The sequence below is a fragment of the Hylobates moloch genome, unplaced genomic scaffold (assembly GCF_009828535.3).
Source record: "Hylobates moloch isolate HMO894 unplaced genomic scaffold, HMol_V3 SCAFFOLD_18, whole genome shotgun sequence".
In the NCBI taxonomy this organism is placed as follows: domain Eukaryota; kingdom Metazoa; phylum Chordata; class Mammalia; order Primates; family Hylobatidae; genus Hylobates; species Hylobates moloch.
Genome location: NW_026652293.1, coordinates 30,212,533 through 30,237,483, shown reverse-complemented (window position 1 = coordinate 30,237,483; position 24,951 = coordinate 30,212,533). Strand labels below are relative to the sequence as shown.

At 44.7% G+C, this 24,951-nt stretch overlaps 1 protein-coding gene across 1 annotated transcript in view; it reads left to right on the top strand.

Moving 5' to 3' along the window:
* The window catches only part of LAMC2 (laminin subunit gamma 2), a 59,655-nt gene that overhangs the window by 22,373 nt on the left and 12,331 nt on the right, over nt 1-24,951 (top strand). The window contains exons 2-13 of the mRNA XM_058430498.1: nt 258-446; nt 8,163-8,298; nt 11,366-11,464; nt 13,808-13,944; nt 15,061-15,183; nt 16,108-16,297; nt 18,605-18,717; nt 19,677-19,895; nt 20,487-20,669; nt 21,345-21,590; nt 23,922-24,039; nt 24,242-24,282. Coding sequence (XP_058286481.1) covers nt 258-446; nt 8,163-8,298; nt 11,366-11,464; nt 13,808-13,944; nt 15,061-15,183; nt 16,108-16,297; nt 18,605-18,717; nt 19,677-19,895; nt 20,487-20,669; nt 21,345-21,590; nt 23,922-24,039; nt 24,242-24,282 — 1,794 coding nt within the window. The remainder of the gene's footprint in view (nt 1-257; nt 447-8,162; nt 8,299-11,365; nt 11,465-13,807; nt 13,945-15,060; nt 15,184-16,107; nt 16,298-18,604; nt 18,718-19,676; nt 19,896-20,486; nt 20,670-21,344; nt 21,591-23,921; nt 24,040-24,241; nt 24,283-24,951) is intronic.

Below are 24,951 nucleotides of genomic sequence, written 5' to 3'. Positions count from 1 at the left end.
ACAGTCTGGCAACCCTGAGCCCATGTTCTCCCAGGCAGCAACCCACCAGCATTGCATAGTGCCTGCTTCCTTTAAGTGGAGCAGGCGTCCCCAGGGTCCCCACACTGTCAATTGCACTCTCATACCTTCCTCCCCCAAGGAGTTTAGGTTACCAAATCATACTCATGCATAATTTCTATCAATAATAACATAAACACCTGCTAGAACAGTTCCTGAGGTTTTTTTCTGACCATCTCTTTTGTATGCTTCCTCCCCAGTCTGTGATTGCAATGGGAAGTCCAGGCAGTGTATCTTTGATCAGGAACTTCACAGACACACTGGTAATGGATTCCGCTGCCTCAATTGCAATGACAACACTGATGGCATTCACTGCGAGAGGTGCAAGGACGGCTTTTACCGGCACAGAGAAAGGGACCGCTGTTTGCCCTGCAATTGTAACTCCAAAGGTAGCTGAAAAGGGGGGAAAGAGGGAGAGGGAGATGGAGCAGTGGGGAGACAAGAGGGAAGGAAGGAGGGAGGAAAAGAAGAAAGAAGGGAACAAGGGAGGAAAAAAGAAAGAAAACAGGGGAAGCAAGCAGGCCAAGAGGGAGATGTTCAACTTCACAAACAACTGGGAACCTACCAGACATTGGTCTTTTTAGCAGTTTCAATCTGAAAGGAAACATGTTTCTCTTAAGTAGAGGTTGGTGGAACCAGCTGGGACCTTGAGGGCATGTTGTCTTGAATTCTAATACAAAGAGTCATATTATTAACTTTTCCAGGCAGGTGACAGTCTTTTCCAGGCAGGTGACAAAGGAAGCTTGCACTCTTTCAGGGATAGTTCTTCATATCCATAGCCATCCATTTGACCAACCTCTTGAAAAATAAGGAATTAGAAAGATCTGTTTCTAGTGCTGTGCTAGGTGCTAGCAATATGAAGTTGTACTAATAAAGGAGACAGACAAGTACACAGGAAAACTGAAGTCTTTCATTAGGTTGCTAACAAGATAAAACAAAATAACAAATAGGAAACACCTAATGGGGTGGCTGGTTCATAGGAGAGCTAGTTTGCTTTTTTGTTTTGTTTTGTTTTGTTTGTTTCTTTTTTTGAGACAGAGTCTCACACTGTCGTCCAAACTGGAGTGCAGTGGTGCCATCTTGGCTCACAGCAACCTCTGCCTCCCAGGTTCAAGTGATTCTCCTGCCTTAGCTTCACGAGTAGCTGGGATTACAGGCACCCACCACCATGCCCAGCTAATTTCTTGTGTTTTTAGTAGAGATGGGGTTTCATTATGTTGGCCACGTTGGTCTCGAGTGCCTGACCTCGTGATCCACCTACCTCAGCCTCCCAAAGTGCTAAGACTACAGGTGTGAGCCACCGCACCTGGCCAGTGTTTTGTTTTTTTTTTTAAAGTATCCCACAGTGCTATATTCATATAACTGTAGGTCTTTGCTGTGCACACAGATACACACACTGTGTGTATTCATTGTGCTGTATTCATTGTGGACAGAGAGTAAAGACAAGTTAGTAAATATAAAGGGGGAGAGAGAGGTGGTTCTATAAATAAGATTTTTTTAAACGGTTCATTTGTCTATTATCTTTCTTGGCATTATCTACTTTGCTAGAAAGTGTTTAATAGCATCCTATGATAAATATTGATCCACTTAAAGCATACAGCCTTATTGCACGGCAATGACTTAGTGTAGTAGGTCTGTGGAACCAATTGATAGCTGCAGCTTGAAAGAATCTAAAAATGGGCAGATTCTGGTGCAGCCATGAGTTGCTGGTAGAGTGGGTTGGGAGCCATAGAAAACTGGGTGACCCTGTGGTGAGACAGACCCATATCGCAGCAGTCACCCCCCACATTCACCTGAGGTGCTGTTACAATGTGGTTTGACTCAGATTAGTTTAGCTTTGTTGTGTAGAATTTGCATCCAGAATCTTTTGGACTTAGCAGTCCTCCCTATGAATCGAAGAACTTCATAAAAAATTAAAAGACAAATTATTCCATTTTAATGGGCATTTAACCTCTCTGAAGAGCTCCTATTGCCTTAGGTCATGCAGCTTCATTGTGAGTCACCAGAGTTGGGTCATCCCAGTGAAATGATCAGTGAGAATGAAACTAGAAATTTAATTGGCTCAGCTTGAAAGCCTGGCCTGAAGACAAGGTTATTAGTCTCAGGGTAGACCAGGAACCTGCCGCCTAGCACAGAAGGATGGTAAAGAAGGATTTACCTTGCCATCTCTTCTGTTTCAGCATGTAGTCTACTGCTTGCCCAGTGGTAGTGAAACTGGCTCCTTCTTTTTATTTAGGTAATAGATATCCCAGACTCAGTGGGAACAGCTTGGCAGGAAGTGGTGGAGCCCAATATTGATTTATGTCTTATATGATAGTTAACATGTGCCATGTGCCATATGCCAACCCTGGGCCAGGCACTTTTCTAGGTGCTTTTAATCCAGTAATTAATTAACCTTCACCAATAACTTTATAAAGAGGGGGCTATGTTTTTTTCCATTTCACAAATGATGTAGCAGAGACTTAGGGAGGGAGGGGATGAAACTTGTCCAAGGTTATAGAGCTAAGAGGCAGAGTAAGAGTTCAGGACCAGGTTTGTTGACATCAAAGGTAATAATGTAGAGTACAGTGGTGGATTATAGAGCCAGGCAGCCAGGGTGCAAATCTGGACATGACCACCACCATTAGGTCACTCTGGGCAGGTTCCTTAACCTCTTGCTGCTCCAGCATCCCCATCTGTTAAAGAGTGATCATGATATTCATGTCATGAGATCCTGTGGAGATAAAATGGTGTTTGACAAGCACATGGCGGGCAACTCCGTAAATTGTTAATTGATATAGCTGTTTTTCTTATTAAGACAGTGGGGAAACTGAGACCTGGAAAAATTAATGAATGGCCTAAAGTCTTCCAGCAACAGATTGCAAGAACTAAAGTTGTGAGCCATATCTTCTGATCAAGAATAGTTCTCTTATTCCCTCCGTATGAAAGAAAAAAATCAGAATGGCATTTTTCTATGCCCCAAAGCAGACAATTTATGTGTACACAAAAAGCTTGATGGATATTATTTCCTAAGATCTGACTAATGCTTTATAATTTTCCAAAACATTTTCATAGATGATGTCCTTCTCAGTCCTCATAACAGTCTGACAACATGTGTTAACACATCCCACCTCCACTGTTAAAGAGATGAAGAAATTGAACTTTCAGGGTCCAAACTGCTGAGGCTGAAAGACACATTGGTGACAGAGACTGTTCCCACCATGTGCTGTCCCCAGCTGCTCCTCAGCTGCACATGTCACCAAACCACTAGCACAAGTTTAATTCCCTATGTGATTTCTCAGTATCCCAATTAGCCAGAGGATATTTTTCACTTTCAGATAATAACTTGACAGGGAAATTTGTTGTATATTCCATTTCAAATGCAAAATAATATGTCTTACAAAAAATGCTATCATTACATGTATGTCAAATGAAGCCAACGGCATTAATAAACCCCAGAGTAGTCACCAATTTTGGACTTTATATTGATTTCCCATAAATGCAGAAACTAGGCTTATTTTTAGATTATGACTTTGTGGGCTCAGCAACAGGGCTGAGTTATCTTCAGCTCTTCCAACCACATATTTAAGCCCTGATAACCTTTTGCAGATACTTTGAAATTCACTGTGTGTGCAAGTTTTTTCCTCCCACGACAGCTAAGTTTTTGAGGTCTATGTGGTATTGGACTTACTCTCTTAATTTTATATTTTTTTACATATCTTTGATGCTGACAGTGTATTATTCAGACTATAACATTTGAGTAATTATTTAAAACATGTTTTTAAATGCAAGTGTATATATTTTTAAAAGGATTCTCAAAAGGATGCAAATTCTCTCAGTTTATATTTTTTGTTTATTTGTTTTTATTGGGTTTGGTGTTGTTTTGAGACAAGATCTCACTCTGTGGCCAAGGCTAGAGTGCAGCGGCTCCATCATGGCAGCCCATCAAACTCCTGGGCTCAAGCAGTCCTCCTGCCTCAGCCTCCTAATTAGCTGGGACTACTGGTGTGTTCCACCATGCCTGACTAATTTTTTATTTTTTTGTAGAGACAGGGTCTATGTTGCCCAGGCTGGTCTCAAATTCCTGGGCTCAAGCAATCCTCCTGCCTCAGTCTCCCCTAACTGCTGGTATTACAAGCATGAGCCACCATGCTCGGCCTTAAATTTTAAATATTTATCATTTTTTAATACCTTCCTGAGTCTTCAAATGCATGTAGGCTATATCTACGTAAAGCATGAATGTGCTTACTGGGACACAAATTTGAAACAGGAAGTTATTCCTCATCTGTTCTTTAAAACCAATTGTTTACAATCCCTAAGTACAGTTCATGATGTGAGAATTGGGGCAGGTGGTTTTTTTGAGTGAGACTTTGAAGAACCAGTGCTATTATTTTGGAAGTTTTGGAACATGAAATAAGTCAGTCATATTCAGAGTTAGAGCCTGAATTACCATCTTCCCCCACTTTATAAAAATAATTCATTTCTAGGCCAGGCTCGGTGGCTCACGCCTGTAATCCCAGCACTTTGGGAGGCCGAGGCGGGTGGATCACGAGGTCAGGAGATCGAGACCATCCTGGCTAACACGGTGAAACCCCGTCTCTACTAAAAATACAAAAAAAAATTAGCCGGGCGAGGTGGCAGGCGCCTGTAGTCCCAGCTACGCGGGAGGCTGAGGCAGGAGAATGGCATGAACCCCCGGGGGGCGGAGCCTGCAGTGAGCCGAGATCGCGCCACTGCACTCCAGCCTGGGTGAAAGAGCGAGACTCCGTCTCAAAAAAAAAAAAATAATAATAATAATAATAATTCATTTCTAAAAAACTACTGCAGGGACAGTTTTCTGAAATGGAAAGTGTAATTAATTTGAATGGAGAAAAAAATGTGTTTCTGATCCCCAAATCAGCATCCATTCATGTTAAAAACAACCACATTTCATCATGAGGGACTTCTATTTAATGTTACTTATCAGAGCATTATTCAAAAAGGAATTTTCCTTCCTTCTGCCGACCACTCACAGAGCAATGAGCATGAAGTCTCTAAACATCAAACCAAATAGCCTCTCTTCATTCTCATCTTATTTAAAAGTTCTCTTGCCTTAGGCTCTGAAAACCTTCCTTCTCTCCTCCTCCCCTCACCCTCCTTAGACCTCTCCTCCCTGCCTTCCATTGCTCATTGTTTGATTAGACCCTGTCCTGAGACTTCTCCCTCTCCGATCATCCTCTCTTAATAGATGGGCTTTATCTATGTCCTCACCACTTCCCCTCCTCTCTCTATCTACTTCTGGACTGATCTCACATTTACTATGGCTTCCTATTCATCCTGTGTGCTGAGGGCTCCTAGATCTTCATCTGTAGACTCTGAGCTCCAGATGAACATTTCCACCTTTATATGCCCCTAGAAACTCAAGTTCATATACCCAAAACTAAACTCATTATCTTCTCTTGATGATTCAACCTGAGATCTTGGTCCTCCTCCTGTTTTCCCCGGTTTGGTAAACAGCATCACAGTCCAGCCAGGTGATGGACTCTGGGGACCTGAGTGTCATCAATATGATCCTCTCTCCCTCATCATTCCTAACCCAAGAGTCACCTAAATCTGTTTGTTCTATATCCACAGTGGCTCTCAAAATGCTTCCCTCCTTCTCTTGTCACTCAGACCCCTCTAATCCAGGCCATCATGGCATGGGAGGAGACATGCTGGTCTTGCCTTCTCTAAGCCATCCTGCAGACTGCTCTAGAGTTCTCTTTCTAAGTGCAGGTCTGAACTTGTCACTGCCTGCCTAAAGCTCTGAGAGTTCCTATTATGCAGAAATTGATCTGTTATTCTGCTGTGAACTTTTAATTCACTACTAAATAGCGTGAGCCAATACATATAAAGTGCCTAACTCAACATCTAAGGATATGCTCAAAAAATGTCATTTATGCTATTATCACTGAAGGCTCCTTCAAGCCTTACAGAGTTGACACGTAGATGTTCATAGACTCAAACTATAAATGTGACTCATTTATTTCACATTCCACATGCTGCATAAAGTCTTCATACAGGCACGGAACCAGTACCTTTATCTATTTGAATTCTACTAGTGAATTACAAGTTCACAGAAAGATAATAAATTTAAAAAACAAACATGTAGAGACTGGTCAATGTTCCCTTGGCTTCATAGACTATGGATAGCCTAATCATTACAGATACTTAAGATATAGGCTTGGCACGGTGGCTCATGCCTATAATCCCAGCACTTTGGGAGGCTGAGGATGGTGGATCATGAGGTCAGGAGTTCAAGACCAGCCTGGCCAACATGGTGAAATCCTGCCTCTACTAAAATACAAAAAATTAGCCAGGTGTGGTGGCGCAGGCCTGTAGTCCCAGCTGCTCAGGAGACTGAAGCAGGGGAATCACTTGAACCAAGGAGGCAGAGGTTGCAGTGAGCCAGGGAAAAAAAAAAAAAAAAAGATATACAGATCATGGCCAGGTGCTGTGGCTCATGCCTGTAATCCCAGCACTTTGAGAGGCCAAGGCAGGCAGATCACCTAAGGTTGGGAGTTCAAGACCAACCTGGCCAACATGGAGAAACCCTGTCTCTACTAAAAATACAAAATTAGCTGGGCGTGGTGGTGCATGCCTGTAATCTCAGCTACTTGGGAGGCTAAGGCAGGAGAATCACTTGAACCCGGAAGGTAGAGGCTGCTGAACTGGGCAACAGGAGTGAAACTTCGTCTTAAAAAAAAAAAAAAGATATACAGATTATTTTACATTTCCACTGAACTGCAGGGGAATTATAAGGTAGCTGAGGTGTACCTAGCTAGCCTTCCACCTCATATTTGGCTTTCTCTCAGCTCCTTCCACAACAGCCCAGCCCTCCTCCTTGGCATACACACATTAGTTGAACAGATTTCTGGGCACCTGCCTTGTGTCAGGCACCATGCTGGGCATTGGGAATACGGCAGGTGACATAAGGTGAGATCATCCTAAGTCAAGTAGGGCTGAAGACTGGGGTAGGGGTGGGATAGGATTTTAGATGCAGGAGTCAGAGAAGATTTCTCTAGAAAAGTAATATTTAATTGAGACCTGAGTGCTGAGAATGTGCCAACTAGGGGAAGTTTGAGGAAAGAGCATTCCAGGCAGAGGGAGCAGCAAGTGCAAATATCTTGAGGGAAGCTGCTTAGCACTTTGCCTGAACCAAGAGAGTTGGTTTGCTGGAACCTGGTGAAGGAGGGTAGGAGATGAGGTAAGAGAGGTAGGGTCTTGCAGGCCATGATATGAAGTCGGCATCTTATTCTGCTTAGAGTGGGGGGGCCACTGTAGGACCTGAATATCAAATTACATTTTTAAAGAACATCCTGGCTTCTCTGTGGAGTGTGGAGAGGCAAGGATGGAGGCAGGGAGGAGACTGCGAGGCAGGGCCTGGGTGAGAGAAGATGGAGCTGGAATGGGAGTGAGTGTGGAAGGGCATGTGGTGAGACCTGGCAGCATCCCACAGTGACACATTTTGTTGCCCTGAGTTTTTCATGAACACTCAATCTGGGAGGACCCATTTGCAACTAGGAGCATATCTGTAAAAAGCAGAATCATAAGACAGGTACAGTCCCCTAGGTTAGGCACACAGGGTACATCTCACTGGAGGGCGTACCACAGGGTACACTCTCCAGCACTCCTGGCAGGTGGATATTTTTGGTTAATGGCCCTTTTTATGCTCTTAAAAAATCATACCGTATAAGCACTGCCAGGGATAAGAGAGAATGCTGCTCACTTTCAGATATGAACTCTCTTCTAGGAGGCCAATGTGCTCATTCACAAATTTTCCTTGAGATCTTAAAGATTTGATGGACTTCTTTTAAAAAGCAGTGAGCTACATGCTACCTACTGTCACAATCAGAGCAGACAGACAAAGACAAATGCTTTTATGAGTAATTTAATTCCTCTCCCTGAGGAAGACATCCTCGGCTGTCAGCACCATCCCCGGTGGGTAGAAGAATACACAGACGATGTGAAATGACTGTTAAAAGCAGCAGATGGTGCTTCTTACTTCCTGTTTACGGAGCACCCATAGGGTGATAGTTGCTTCCAAATGTCGCATACATTAAATATTTCCTCTTCTTCTTTCCTTTCCCCTACCTTGTGGGTTTCAGGTTCTCTTAGTGCTCGATGTGACAACTCCGGACGGTGCAGCTGTAAACCAGGTGTGACAGGAGCCAGATGTGACCGATGTCTGCCAGGCTTCCACATGCTCACGGATGCGGGGTGCCCCCAAGACCAGAGACTGCTGTGAGTATCTGCATCCCACCATGGCTGTCACTAACTCAGTGATGACAATTATATAAACCTTAGCAAACACTTGTATTTACTGAGCCCCTACCCTGTGCCGAACACTGCTCTGAGAGTACATCATGTGGGCTATCTACTTTAATCCTCACAAAACCCCTAAGAGGTTGGGATTATCATTATATGCATTTCGAAGATAAGAAACTTAAACCATATGAGGTTAAGTTGCCTGATGTTACTGGTGAGGCTGGACCTAATACTTAAGCTCAGAGTTTTGGGTTCAGAACCCATGTCCTTTGCTCTGGCAATTGCTTCCCTCTAGATGAACTAGAACAAGTCCTTCAAGTAACCTGGGACCCATTTTGGCCCCAGTGAATTTGGGTAGAACTTTTCTGCATAATCTTGATCCCCTTTAGTTTGGAATATCCTGTATCCCTGTTCAAATATTTTTTGGGAGATGAGTATGCATTAAATATCACATAACCAATCTGTAGAGATGCAGAGCTGGCAAGTGTTGGGATGGCTTGGCGGGGGCTTGGCAGTGAAGCATTGGGCATTGGTAGCAAGGCTCCCACAGAGGAGGCGTGTCCCATTGCCCACTTTGCTAGCTCCTTGCTGGGACAGGAGCTGCCCTTCAGCCATACTGCAGTGTCCCAGTTGTCAAGGTCCCAAGTTCTCATACTCTCTTGGCATTTGTTCTGGTCTGGCCTTCCCTGACCCTTTCAGATGGTCTTCAGATATCACCCGTGCCCCACTCCTCCTTTGTAACTCTTTTAAAACATAACCCTCTGTTAGCTCTGCCTCCCTGCCCCAATTCAGAATGAGATAAAACTTATCCTCACGCTTGTAATCCCAGCACTTTGGGAGGCTGAGGCGGGCGGATCACGAGGTCAGGAGATCGAGACCATGGTGAAACCCCGTCTCTACTAAAAATACAAAAAAATTAGCCGGGCGTAGTGGCGGGCGCCTGTAGTCCCAGCTACTCGGAGAGGCTGAGGCAGGAGAATGGCGTGAACCCGGGAGGCGGAGCTTGCAGTGAGCCGAGAGCGCGCCACTGCACTCCAGCCTGGGCGACAGAGCGAGACTCCGTCTCAAAAAAAAAAAAAAAAAAAAAAAAAAACTGATCAAGGTCCTGCAAGGTCCCCCTCCCTCTCCACCCTCAGCCTAGGTGCCTGCTTGGTTTCTCGCCACTTTCCTCCCTGCTCCCTGCACTCCACAGGGAAGACACAATAGCCTTCCTTCCTTTCTTCAAAGAGCCAAGTGCATGTGGCCTTGGCGCATCCTGGAGAGCTCTGCCTTCCCCAAAGCTATGCAGCGCCTCCTGCTCCATCCCCACCCCGCTATCTCCTCACAGAGGCCTTCCTGCAGCAGTCCCACCTCTCTGTGTTCTCACTCTGCTGTTTCACTCCATACCTTATTTTCTATTCATGTTTGCCCATTTCTCACACTAAAACGTAAGCCCCCTGTGGCTCTGTCTTGTTTGCTTCTGTGTCCCCATGCCTGGAGTGGGAAGAGGCACCTCGGGGGTGTCCAGTGCATCTGCAGCTGGCCATGTGCCTGCTGCCCTTGCGATCCACACACCCGCCCGGGCACAGGACTCCTATGGAATGGGGACTGTTCCTATTTCTCTTAGCATCTCCGGTTCTGAGCACCCAGTAGATGCTGAATACGTGTTTGTCAGATGGTCCAGATAAGCAGTAGAGAAGGAGCTAAGAAGGAAGGAGGCCGTGGGAATTCAAAGATAAAGATTGGCAAAGAAATTCCAGCCATAAGCATTGCTAGACTTGGCATGTGACTGGAGGAGGAATGTGAGGGAGAGGGAGGGGTCAAGGGTGCTCCAGGTTTGGGCAGGATTTGGGTGGGGTCATAGGGCAGGCAGAGGAGGAACAGGTCAGTAGAGAAGAGACAATAAACCTGGTTTTTGAGCAATGAGATAAAACACATGATTGGGTGCAAAGTGGGTGACAGAAGCAGGGATGGATGAGATAGAGAGATTGTGCCAGAATTCAGTGAAAGCTCTGATACCTTCATTGAGAAAATCTTGCCACAAACAAACAAACAAAAGTCCATTAAACCCAGCAATCCCAGCAATTCCACTCCTAGGTATACACCCAAGAGAAATGAGAAGATAGATACCTGCACAAAAACTTGTACACACACATTCATAGCAACATTACTCATAATAGCTGAAAAGTGAAAACAGTAACCAAAAAGAATATATGTATTCCGTCACCAAAAAGAATTTATGTACTGACACATGCTATCACATGGATGAACCTCAAAAGCATCATGCTAAGTGAAAGAAGCCAGTCACGAAAGACCACATATGGTATAATTCCATTTATAGGAAATGTCTAGAATAGGCAAGTCTGGAGAGACAGAAAGTAGACTGGTGGCTGCCGAGGGCTGGAAGTGGGACTGGAGGGAGGAGATGTGGCAGGGTGTGGGACACAACTGCTAAAGGGCACAGGATTTCTTTCCAGAATGATCAAAATGTTCTAAAATTAATATTGATGGTGATGGCTGTACAACTCTGAGAATCAGCTAAGAACCATTGGATTGTACATTTTAAATGGGTGAATTGCATGGCATATGAATTATATCTCAATTGAGGAATTACCAACAGAAAGAACTGAATGGAATAAAATAGCAGGTAGATGGAATTAATTATGATAAAAAGCAGATATCTATTGAATTAAACAATAGGGAAACAAATGATAATTTTAAAAAAATATATAAACTGAGCCAAACAATCAACCAAAGTAAACTAAACGGTTGAGTGATGAGCTTGGTTTACATTCTGGCACAAACCCCTGCTCTCTTTAGGAGTGGCAGACAGTTCTCGGCCCAGCTGCCACCCACCAAGTACACTCTGAGCAGCACTGGTGTAGGCAAGTGAGTCCTCCAGTATGTGAGAGAGGTCCGCGCGGGCGAGGATGGCTAGGAGAAGCCTCATCCAAGAAGGACTTGCCCAGCTTCGTGATGTTTGCTCATGGGCAGTTGATTTTTATGTGCATAGTTGTGAAGCATTTGGAAGCATGTCCCTAATTTTCTTTTTCTTCTTTCCCAGAGACTCCAAATGTGACTGTGACCCAGCTGGCATCACAGGGCCCTGTGACGCGGGCCGCTGTGTCTGCAAGCCAGCTGTCGCTGGAGAACGTTGTGATAGGTCTGTGTGAACTGTGGCCCTACAAACAGCAGAGAGAGTCCCTTGCCAACCAGCATGAGAATTAATCCTCTGAGTGTAATTATGGAAAAGGGATACTTGACAAATGTTGATGACCTTCTTCCTGCTCTCTGTCCTCAAAAACTAAGGTTTTACAACAACAACAAAACAAAAACACACACACACACACACCGAGCGCCCAAATCTCACTGGACTCCATACTCTGCTCTGGGCCCCTTCTCTTTGTTTTGACTCTGGGAGAGGCACAAGGCCCCAGAGATTCTCCCCACCAGCTGGCTCCGAATCCCAGGTGCTCTGTATGAGGCAGTAATTCGTAGTGAGATCCTGGGACTCAGGCTGGTTGCAGGAAAGGCCTGGCCTAATTAAACATGCTGCGAAAATTCTTGTAAGAGGGCCTATCACAGCATATGGCCATATATAACCATCGTGTACAGAAAAGGCACTGCCCTGGGGATAGGATGGCAGTTACATGCACACACACGAATGGGCGTGGGGCTAGGAGGAGGTAAGAGCCCTTTGGGCCAAGCCACAGTGGAGGAGGTGGAGCAGTGAGGCACCATCCCCCCAAGCTGCTGATGCAGGACGTGCCTTAAGTACAACTGTGCTCAGGCTTTAAACTCTTCCCTCCCAGAGGCTGTTGAGCAGAGGGCTGTGAGGCTGGCGTCAGAAGCAAAGGCTTCCTCCTCATTTCCTTAAAAGTAAGAAAGCAGTTCTTTGGCACCCTGCCAGTCACTTATACCTGCACAGAGGAAATGTCAAATACACTCCTAGCTTGTGTTTTCAGGGGTTTCTGGCTGCTGAGGTGAAGGCAGGGACATAAAGCTTAAGTGTTAAAAGGGAAGTCACTTGTTGAAAGCCTTTTTAATTTCAAAATAAAAGACAGAAATAGAGTGCCACATAAAAGAAATGTTATCACCACCAATGGTAATAAGAAATAGACCTCTGCTAAAACTGCATCCCAGTGACAATGCCCCCCTCCTCCCTAGAAGTGACCTCTATTCTGACTTTTATGGTAATCGCTTTGTTTGCTTCGTAATTTATGACCCCAGTGTGTTCCTAAACACAATCATTTAGTTTTGCCTAATTCCCTTCCTTTCCCTTCTTTTTTCTTCCCTCCCCACTCCTCCCCTCCCATCCTTCCTTGTTTTTTTAAGCTCTTTTAATCGGCAGGTTTCTTCTCCATAGAAACCATAATAATTCTTTTAACTCTTGCTCTTAGAGAAAAAACAAAGCTTATTTAGTTACAACTGTTCTCTGAAGCACCTGCTCTTCACAGCTACCCTGCTTTTCTGTGATACTGTACTCAGAACATTCCCCCCAACATGTGGTGCAGAGGCCTAGACTACATGATTTGGAGACAGATGTACATGAGTTTCAATCTTGCCTCAGCCACTTACCTGCTATATGTCAAGAGTTTCTTAACCTCTTGGCCTTAGTCTCCTTATCTAAGAAAACTGGAAATAGCAATTCCTCATAGGGTTGGAGGGAGGTTAAATGAGAGAGTACACACAAGATGCCTGGCACAACATAAGTGCTAAATAAATGATCATTGAAACTATCGTTATTTCACATTATTTCATGTGGAAGGATGTAGTTAACTTGAGCAGAGGAGAAACAAGTCCTCCCCAGCTTCCCCTGCCCTCTTCTCTGTGACTCCAGCATCGAAGACTCGCCTGTTAGTCATGGTTCTTATAGAAGCCACTGGAGGGATTGAGCTGGGAGCAGAGGTGGAATGCAAGCCTACACCCAGCTTTTGGAGAGTGTCTTAGCCATCCTTTTTCTTTGTCATATCCTCACCTGCCCTTTTCCCCAGTGAGCCAGAGCCCAGGTACAAGAGTCAGAGATGGGGATCAACACCTAAGTGGTCTTGGGGAGGGGGTCAATACAGCTGAGTGGTGCTGAGGCAGGAGCCTCACCTTTCCTTGTTCCCGCCTCCCAGTCTTTGTCCCCATTAAACAGTAGCTCCAGGACAGGGCAGCATTGCATAGCCCTGCCCACACCCATTCTGCTCATCTGACCACCACTCAATTTCCCACCAAGGATTGGCCAACTACTCAGATGCCAGACCACCAAGACGAATGTGGCTCTGTTCTACAAAGGAACAGAAAGTGAATGTTTCTTATGCTGTCTTATTTAGGGGGGTCATGATTGTCCATCTGGTGGTCTGGGGGTGGGGGTGGTATGTGAAATCTGGTACTTCCCTCCTCTGAAAATTAATAGGGCCAAATGGAAGAGAAGGTAGAGAGAGGCTGACTCATTCATCATATTCTTTCTATAGAATAAAAAATAATCTATAATATCCTGATTTCTACAATGCCACTGCAGGTGTCGATCAGGTTACTATAATCTGGATGCGGGGAACCCTGAAGGCTGTACCCAGTGTTTCTGCTACGGGCATTCAGCCAGCTGCCGCAGCTCTGCAGACTACAGTGTCCATAAGATCACCTCTACCTTTCATCAAGGTAAAGCCTTCTATTTTCTAGGTTTTAGTTATTTAATGTTGTACAGGGCTTTGTGCTTGCAGACAACCACCTCCGCATTCACAGATGGATTCTCTTTAGCAATTCTCTTATAGTATTTAATGTACATTATTTTGTCAGGGCATTCAGGCATACCCTGATGTCTTGAAAAAGTCATAGGCTGAAAATAGTTCACTCATACCAGTGAATATAACTTAAAAGAATAACTAAAAAAGAGACTAGATTTTTATTTCCCTGAATTTTCCATCCCCATCTATTTCAAAACCACAAAGGAATCATTCATTTGGTTTGGAGAGTGTATAAGAGTCTTCCTGGAATCCACGTTCACTAATAATGCTGTTTTCACATATAATAAATGAGCTGATTTATGTGAAATTAGTTCCCAAGCTACAGAACACTATAAAAATATTGGAAATTGATATTATTTCAACACTAAGTCTGAGTTTCCCTTTGAAAAGACTGGACCCGGGCCAAGCGTGGTGGCTCACGCCTGTAATCCCAGCACTTTGGGAGGCTGAGACAGGTGGCTCACGAGGTCAGGAGATCGAGACCATCCTGGCTAACAGGGTGAAACTCCGTCCCTACTAAAAATACAAAAGAATTAGCTGGGCGTGGTGGTGGGCGCCTGTAGTCCCAGCTACTCATGAGGCTGAGGCAGGAGAATGGCGTGAACCCAGGGGGCAGAGCTTGCAGTGAGCCGAGATCGTGCCACTGCACTCCGGCCTGGGTGACAGAGCGAGACTCCGTCTTAAAAAAAAAAAAATGAAAAGACTGGACCCTCTCACTTCATAAGGTGAGAGCTTGTTTATATAAATACAAAAAAATGCAAATTACAGGCAGAAGAAAACCTACTATCTTATCATGAGTCAGACTCAAAGATGAGAAATCATAGCAGCTGCGGGGTGGGAGCAGGTGAAGTTGAGAGCCACATAGAGAGATACATGGAGAATTTTAAGGACCATTTACAAATGTGGAAATATTGAGAAAACCTCACTTGCTACTCACCACTAGGACTTGTTGGCAAGCAAATCTTTCCTTGTTTAACTTAATAGATAATGAGGGCTTGTCCAATGCAGACTGATTATGTTTGTGTTCTAGATGTTGATGGCTGGAAGGCTGTCCAACGAAATGGGTCTCCTGCAAAGCTCCAATGGTCGCAGCGCCATCAAGATGTGTTTAGCTCAGCCCGACGACTAGACCCTGTCTATTTTGTGGCTCCTGGTATGTGAGGAATAATTTCTCCTATAGAAGCCAGCTTATAGGACTAGGAAGTCAGGATAGAGAAATTGAGTTAGAAATTGTGGAAACCATATAGCTTTGCATTCAGGGTAGCAGCATCTCCAGGTAGTGCAAACCTAGAAGAGAGTTGGGGGCTAAGCCTGATTTGAGAGTCACTAAGAAATGGCCCAACAGAGCACAATGGGGTGTCCCAGAGGTCAGACCCTGGTTGAGCTACCTCCTTTAATCAAATGGGAAGTTTCTACGTTTACCACCAAGGCAAGAAATCAAGAACTGTGGCCAAACCTATGGGTCTATTGAGAAGCAAGTGGAAAGCAAAAACAAAGCATTTCTTAAAACTTCAGATGTCTGTAAGTTAAAAAGAACAAAAATCAATCAGCGGTACGTGCCTTGGTGGAAAAGCGCTGGCTAGAATTCCGATCCCAGTTCATTTCCTTAGCTCATATGTGATTCTTAGGCAATTTGTTCTCTTAACTTCTCTGAACTTCAGTTTTCCCTACTGTTAAATGGGAATACTAATGCCTGCCTCCCAGAATTATTGCCAGCAAATGTGATGATATTTGTGAAGGCATTCTGTCAACTAAAGCATTATGTAACAAGTTGTGCTATGCTGATAGGCCTGGGATTTTTACAAAACAGTCTGTCATAAGGGCCACATCATGAATCATCTAATAGATGGAATTGTCTTATAACAAGGCCCTCTTATCATTTCAGTAACTAACCCTCCTTCATAGCCCAAAGTGTCATAGCCATGTCCAGTACCAGGTCCTGACTCTCCTAGCAAGGAGTTTTTGGGCAGCATGACACAGGACTTCAACAGAAATTGCTGACACCACTGCAAACTTACATGTGTTTGCCTCTCCAGTTTCACAACTGATCTCAATCTTTTACAACTCTGTTTCACAGCCAAATTTCTTGGGAATCAACAGGTGAGCTACGGGCAAAGCCTGTCCTTTGACTACCGTGTGGACAGAGGAGGCAGACACCCATCTGCCCACGATGTGATTCTGGAAGGTGCTGGTCTACGGATCACAGCTCCCTTGATGCCACTTGGCAAGACACTGCCTTGTGGGCTCACCAAGACTTACACATTCAGGTAAAAAGATAGACCACAAGTAGGTCAATTAGAGCAAACTATGACTGAAGTTCAAGTCCATTCTTTATTCATTCAATCATCATTCATTTGTTCAACAAGCCTTTCCGAGCACCTTTTACGTACCATGAAGGTTGCTATGTGCTGAGAAAGGACATGATTCCTTCCCTCAAGCAGCTGACAGGCTAATAGGAGAGAAAAATGAATAGATAATTACAGTGCAGTTTGTCAAGGGACAGAAATAGGCAAGGTGGACACAGAAGTTCTGAGCACATAAAGGAGGCATGACTGACCCACACTGGAATGATGAAGGAAAGCTTCCCAGGACCACATGACAAATGTGAAAGGCAGCCCTCTAAGGAAAGAGAAGGGAGGAAAGGTTAATGAGGCAGAGGAAATGCAATGCTTGAAGAAGGTTTGTGCATTTAGAAAATTCCAAGTGGTTGAGCATGAGTGAAGCATGAAGTCGGCGAGAGGAGTGCAGTGAGAAATGAGGTAGGAGAAAGAGGTGGGAGTGACTTTATGGATGGCTTTGTGTGTGTCTACAGGGATTGCACGGTATCCTGTAGAATAGGGATTCTGCATGGTGTTTGCAGAGAGGTTGGGGAAGGGAGCTGTGCCTAATAAGTGCTCAGTACTGCACTGGAGGCTGGGAAATAAAGATGGAACATGGTCTTTGCCTTCCAAGAGCTCATGGTCTAGTACGATGTATAACATGTCAAAAAGCAAGCATAATACAGTAGGATAATTGCTTTAGGGGTGGTGCATGTTCACGGGGTCTTGGAAAGTGCCTGATTCTGCCTGGAGGAGTCAGGGAAACCTTCAGGAGGAGGCAATGTGTGGGCTAAGAATGGAAAGGTCCACAGGGCTTTTCCAGGGAGAAAAGTCAGAGAAGGGCAACCTTCACATGTGAATATATGTGGGGATGCAGAAAGGCATAATATAGGGGAGAACTGGCAAGCGATATTTATGGCTGGAATACAGCATGCATGGGGAAGATGGGTAGATACATTTGCAAAGGTTGGAAAAGGACCCATCATGTTGGGCCTTGTATGTCATGTCAAGGAGCTTAGATCTTGTCCATGCTGGAAAGACGATGCAGAGCCATTGAGAGATTGTTAAGTCGAGAAGTGTGGTCATCAGGTGTGAAGGCTAGGTGCAAATACAGGCACCATATGGATGACAGTTTGGGTAGGGCCCTTAACTGGACCATCAGAACACATTCAGAGTGGCTCAATTGAGAGTGGTTAGGGGCCTAACCCAAGGCAGGGGTAATGGCAATAGCGAAAAGAAGACCCACAGAACAGAAACAAAGAATTGATCAAATATCCGAGTATACGTGTTCTAATGATACACACACACACACACACACACACACACACACACACACACACACAGCTCTCCTGCCTGGAATACTCATTCCCACCTTCCAGGCTTTGTGAACTTACTCTTTGAGATTCAGCTTGCATGTTCTTCCTTTGTATCAGCCTTCTCAGAATCCCAGCTAAAGTTACAGTCACTTTGTGTTTCCATGGTACTCTGTGCATGCATTTGTTATAGCATTCATGGCATTGTATTATAACTGTGTGCCTACCCACCTGACTCCTCTGGCTGGATGTGATCACCTCTCCCTGTTGTCTTTGTGTCCTCCAGCCTGACATAGCTTTTAGCCCAAACCAAGTGCACAGTCAACTTTTATTTAACAAATCAGTGAATGAAACGAAGGTGGGGTAGGGTTGTTCCTGGATGAGATACTTCAGTAAAAAACAAAACAAAATTTAGAAGAACAGCACAAGGGCTGGTGATATGTTGCGGTGAGCCACAATGATGCCAAATTAAAAAGTATTAAGTGTGGACAGTGTAAAAGTGGAAACTGATTTTTGATAAAAGTAAGTAAAATGTGCTCAGATAACAAAGAAATGATTTTTTTTTAAAAAAAAATGAATAGTAGCTCTTGAGAATCAGAACTTCTGGAACGTGGAGATGTTCCTAATACTAGCTTATGGGTGGCCAAGAATAGAAAGTGGTGTCTGAGAACTTGCAATCATCACGGCTTCAGGTGATGTCACCCCTGGATCTCGACTTCCCACACTGGGATGCCCTCCATCACTTCCTCTGGGGTTTGTCCTCCCCATGGAGTGAGGAAGGTCCAAGTACATGCCTATGAAAAGGTGGCTCTCAGTCCTGTGCCCCCTTCTAAGCAGGACTGGGAAGGGGCTTAGCTGTTCCCGTATCCTCAGGCATAATTTATAACAGGTAGGTATGTGGTAAGAATTGGATTTTTAAAGCTTTTGATTTTAAATTATGCAGGTTAAATGAGCATCCAAGCAGTAATTGGAGCCCCCAGCTGAGTTACTTTGAGTATCGAAGGTTACTGCGGAATCTCACAGCCCTCCGCATCCGAGCTACATATGGAGAATACAGTAAGTGGCTACGAGAAATTATTCTCTCTTCTTAGGTGTTAGTTTAATTTGATTCAGCTCTCTAAGGTGGCGGCAGTCTCCAAACAAGTAGATAAGTTACTTGATGATCCTGACTTAGAATCATTGACTCAATCTGAATTTTGATATTCTAGAAGCTTTTTTAGAAGAAATGTTTCTCTAAAAAGATGTTAGCACCCAGAACCGATGAAGAGTAAATGACGCTATCTTGCTAAAAGGGCCACTGAATTTTTATTAAAGATGATTATCTGAGAAAGATAATCTACAATAAATGGACACATTTCCTTAGCTAGGAAATGGCACCTACAACACAGTCTTATTTATTCCTTGAGCAGCTTTTCCTTTTGAGATTATACTCCATGCTACCCTGTTTGAGTCATCATGTATTCTATTAATTCCTTTTTTTTTTTTTTGAATTTCACATGCTGGGTCCTCCTAATCCCAACAAGAATTATTTAACAAGAGTTCCTTAAGCTTTTCTGCACTCACTCATGTAAAAAGGAAGCGTGGCTAGCATGCACCATTTCCATGTCACTGATGCAGCAAATAAAGTTGGAAGCAGAAGGTGACTCTTACTGTATGCCAGGTAGATTATAATATATGCATTATCTAATTTAATTTTCACAACAGACATAGGAGATAAATACCACTGTTACTTCTTGTCTATAGTTGACGAAGCACAGTCATGGAGAGGCTAAGTGACTTGCCCAATTTACACAGCTAGTGAGGGTGGATTCAGAATTTAAGCCCTGGGTTTTCTGACCCCAGAGCCTGTGTGCTCGGTCACAGTGGGAGACTGCTATACCTCTCTACATGGCATGATGTATGAACACCACCTGTCTTTGTTAGGGAGTTAAGAAAAATAAAATCCCAAGAGAGATCTGACTTCAGATCTTTAGACTGTACCACTTGCAACTTCTAACCTGTTCTCTCAATTGCAGGTACTGGGTACATTGACAATGTGACCCTGATTTCAGCCCGTCCTGTCTCTGGAGCCCCAGCACCCTGGGTTGAACAGTGTATATGTCCTGTTGGGTACAAGGGGCAATTCTGCCAGGATTGCGCTTCTGGCTACAAGAGAGATTCAGCGAGACTGGGGCCTTTTGGCACCTGTATTCCTTGTAACTGTCAAGGGGGAGGGGCCTGTGATCCAGACACAGGTGAGTGAAACGACACCTGGACCAGGTGGCTGGGGTGTCGTGTGGAAGAGAGAGAGCTGTGTAAGAAAGACCATGGCTGAACTCACATCAGAGGTGGGAAAGGATTAAGGAGAGCCGAGCTGGAGTCAGGGAAGATGGACATGGTGCCTTATTACACTCAATCCTATTCATTGTGGAAATGCCACAAGGTTGTGAGAAAGGTGCCAGGTTACAGGAAATGGTTGTCATGGTTCAGTGCTGGGTGGAAGAGTTGGTGTCGAGTTGCAAGAATTGTGTGGGGAGATCAAAGACAAGTCCAGGTCTAAATGAATGTGCCGACAAATGGTGTCAGGCCACAGAGAACATGGGGAACAGTGTTAAGTTATGGATAGTAAAAGAAGTGAGCATCTACTTTGCATAGGGGAGTGAGGGTGAGATTCAGGGTCTTGGCCGTGTTTAGATTTGGTTCTGTGGGAGGCGTGAATGCCAGTGCTCAGGCAATTTGGGGAAGGCTTCAGAAAAGAAGGCTTTGACATTCTGATCCATGTGGAAGGAAATGTATTGTCTGACCCTGCTCACTTCTCTGCACCTCCACTCTTCTCCTACCCCCAGGAGATTGTTATTCAGGGGATGAGAATCCTGACATTGAGTGTGCTGACTGCCCAATTGGTTTCTACAACGATCCACATGACCCCCGCAGCTGCAAGCCATGTCCCTGTCATAACGGGTTCAGCTGCTCAGTGATGCCGGAGACGGAGGAGGTGGTGTGCAATAACTGCCCTCCTGGGGTCACCGGTAAGGCCACGGGTCTGCTCTGCCACCTGCCTCTTCTTGTCCTGATGCCATGAATGTGTGCAAATAGCTTCCATTCCGAGGAATTTCTAGGAAATTATAATGACTTAGGGTTCACCTAAATGTGCTCACTCTAAAGATAATATCTTAAAGATAAGATATTGCGATGCCCAAGAGGTGAAGTGGATTAAGCAAGAGCAGAGTGCAATTATGGGAGAAAACACCTAAAGCTGTTTTGAGAGATTTGTCATTAGAAGATGACATTTTCAGGCCAAGCACATGGTTTGTTTCTTAATGAACTAAGATAAAGAAGGAAAACTTAGTGACCTCTTAAATGTCACATCCTTCTGCTGGTCAGTCTGAAAGAAGAATGGATTCTTCAGCAGCAGTTTTGGGGGTATTGCTCAAAACCTTAATACTTCTGTGGAGCTGCCTGCTTTTTCCCAGCCAGCTAGTTAAGCCTCCTAGTGGCGCTGCTGTGTTCTGCAACCTGCGGCGGGTATGGAGAGAGAGGGCCAGCCCTGCCTTGCTGCCTGCTCCTGAGGGCTTTGTTCTGGGGTCCCTAGGGAAGCACATTTCTCTGGCTCTTCTAGAGGGTGACTCACAACTTTAGGCCTCTGCGTCTGGTCTTCCTCCCGATGGATGTCGACCTAGGCTTGGTCATTTGTTCCTTCCCAGGTGCCCGCTGTGAGCTCTGTGCTGATGGCTACTTTGGGGACCCCTTTGGTGAACATGGCCCAGTGAGGCCTTGTCAGCCCTGTCAATGCAACAACAATGTGGACCCCAGTGCCTCTGGGAACTGTGACCGGCTGACAGGCAGGTGTTTGAAGTGTATCCACAACACAGCCGGCATCTACTGTGACCAGTGCAAAGCAGGCTACTTCGGGGACCCGTTGGCTCCCAACCCAGCAGACAAGTGTCGAGGTAGGACTCCACCCCAGGCAGGCTGTGACTGTGTGCCTGTGTACGTATGCGCTTGCTTGCCATCTAAGCAGGGGCAATGGCAGTTCATATCGTGATGTTACTTTGGTTCTCTGACCAAACTGGCCTGTGAGCACCCTGGGCCTTTCTTCCTCTGTCAAAGGCCTTAAGACAGGTTTACCCTGTAGCCAGGCTCTGGAAGACAGAGCTAGGTTAAAGCTGGGTGGGAGAAGTGAAAAAGGTCAGGTTTACATTCCTACGTGGAAGAGGATATAACACGGGGCCACATCCTATGCCCAATCCCTAGGCAGGGAAGTGGCTGCCAAACCTGTTGTAGGAGAGTAATAAATGATTCGAGAGTAAGCCTGAGCAAACTCAAGTGGGAAGGGGAGTGGGCTGTAAAGTAGTTTAAGAGACTCTCTCAAGAAGTCAGAGTAATTGATGTGTAGAAAGAACAGTCGAAAGTTCTCCTAACAAGACAGCTTCAAAGCAGCAGCTATAGTGGAGCATTCCTGAGGCCTGCTGCAGATCAAAGCATGAATGTGCAGACTGGTCCTCTTGCCCAGCTCTTCTTTCAAATCTTTGCACATGTTATATTCCAGAGGCAAGTTCAGTTCTAGAGGAGCTGGCCTGCCCCACAGACTCACCCCTCAGTCCCAGGCTGACCTTGGTGCCCAGAACTCAGGAGTTTGTTTACCCTAACTTTATTTATAAAGTCCAGAATGGGGCCCGGGAATGGTGGCTCACATCTGCAGTCCCAGCACTTTGGGAAGCTGAGGCGGGTGGATCACCTGAGGTTGTGAGTTCAAGACCAGCCTGGCCAATATGGTGAAACCCCATCTCTACTAAAAATACAAATATTAGCTGGACGTGGTGGTGGGTGCCTGTAATCCCAGCTCCTCAGGAGGCTGAGGCACAAGAAGCTCTTGAACCCAGGAGGCAGAGGTTGCAGTGAGCCGAGATCATGTCACTGCACTCCAGCCTGGGCAACAGCGCAAGACTCCGTCTCAAAAAAAAAAAAAAAGTCCAGAGCTACTCTGGACACCCAGGTTGGAAGACTCTTGGTTCCTCATGAAGACCCAGAGGTTTGCATGGAGCTCACAGCCTCCCACTCACACCAGAGTCTCCACCTTGAAGTGCTTGAGCACCTCTGCAACCTGAGGCTTCTACTTAGGGGTACAAATCCCTTCGGGAATTCTAGGCCAGACCAGCCTGGACCCCAACCTCTGGGTTAGCTGTGATGTGCTAGAAAGCACCTTATGAGAGGAAAAGCCCATATGACACCAACAGGACTGAGTTCAAGTCCAGTTTTGTAACATACCTATTATATTATGCTAATTATGCCAATTAATCCCTCTGAGCCTCAGTTTCCTCATATGTGTGATTAATATTTAACTCAAAGTGGTGGATACAAGAAAGCACACTATAAACACTATAATTCTAGTTATATATTCTAACTATATTCTGTCTTTAGTTTTAGCTGTAATTCTAGGTTACTAACAGAAATTTCACTGGCTTTACACCACACATTTCTTCACTCAACTATCCTTTATCAAGCACATACCACGTACCCAGTGTGGACCTAGATACTGAGGCCATAATGGTGAATAAGTCATCCCAACTCTCGAAGAGTCTGTATGATAATAAGGAAGATACACAAATATGTATGCAAATAATGATAACACACTTAGATATGTAATCAGCGTTTTGTGAGCACTGAAGATAGAACAACTCAGAGAATCACTGTAAGCATCAGAGAAGTGTCTCACCCACTGCCATATCCTTAACTCCTATAACAGAACCTGGCTTAATCAACTTGATTGAATGAGTAAAGGTATTGCTTTCTTAACTGTATTTCCTACACCAAAGGCCGCAGAACAGAGGAAAGAACATTGGCTCTTCCTGAGCTCTCATTGTAGCTTGCCATTTACTTGCCATGTAACCTCAGGCAAATTAGTCAACTTTCCTGAGCTCACATCCCTCATCTGCAACATAGAGGGGGATGTCTACAACTGGCATGTAATGGGCCCAGAAGAAATGTTATTCACCTTGAAAGCAAAGCCAGAGTGCCCGCAGAATATCTAACAGGCTTTTAGTTTAACCAGGGGAGGAAAATGAGTGCTGCCAGAAAGGCTGTAATCTCCCTGCATCCACACACACCAGGCAAACCTGCCACATGGTTCCTAAGACCTATCTGTATTAAGAAGGTGCATAGAGGTATAGAAGGATTCTCTGCTGTTGGAGGCTTGATCTCCTTCCTTGTATCTTTGCTCTACCTCCAGTTTCTAGACTAGTTTGATGTGAATGCTCCATTTGTCTGTCTTTTGTCTCTAGCTTGCAACTGTAACCCCATGGGCTCAGAGCCTGTAGAATGTCGAAGTGATGGCACCTGTGTTTGCAAGCCAGGATTTGGTGGCCCCAACTGTGAGCATGGAGCATTCACATCAAACTAGTCTAGAAACTGGAGGTAGAGCAAAGATACAAGGAAGGAGATCAAGCCTCCAACAGCAGAGAATCCTTCTATACCTCTATGCACCTTCTTAATACAGATAGGTCTTAGGAACCATGTGGCAGGTTTGCCTGGTGTGTGTGGATGCAGGGAGATTACAGCCTTTCTGGCAGCACTCATTTTCCTCCCCTGGTTAAACTAAAAGCCTGTTAGATATTCTGCGGGCACTCTGGCTTTGCTTTCAAGGTGAATAACATTTCTTCTGGGCCCATTACATGCCAGTTGTAGACATCCCCCTCTATGTTGCAGATGAGGGATGTGAGCTCAGGAAAGTTGACTAATTTGCCTGAGGTTACATGGCAAGTAAATGGCAAGCTACAATGAGAGCTCAGGAAGAGCCAATGTTCTTTCCTCTGTTCTGCGGCCTTTGGTGTAGGAAATACAGTTAAGAAAGCAATACCTTTACTCATTCAATCAAGTTGATTAAGCCAGGTTCTGTTATAGGAGTTAAGGATATGGCAGTGGGTGAGACACTTCTCTGATGCTTACAGTGATTCTCTGAGTTGTTCTATCTTCAGTGCTCACAAAACGCTGATTACATATCTAAGTGTGTTATCATTATTTGCATACATATTTGTGTATCTTCCTTATTATCATACAGACTCTTCGAGAGTTGGGATGACTTATTCACCATTATGGCCTCAGTATCTAGGTCCACACTGGGTACGTGGTATGTGCTTGATAAAGGATAGTTGAGTGAAGAAATGTGTGGTGTAAAGCCAGTGAAATTTCTGTTAGTAACCTAGAATTACAGCTAAAACTAAAGACAGAATATAGTTAGAATATATAACTAGAATTATAGTGTTTATAGTGTGCTTTCTTGTATCCACCACTTTGAGTTAAATATTAATCACA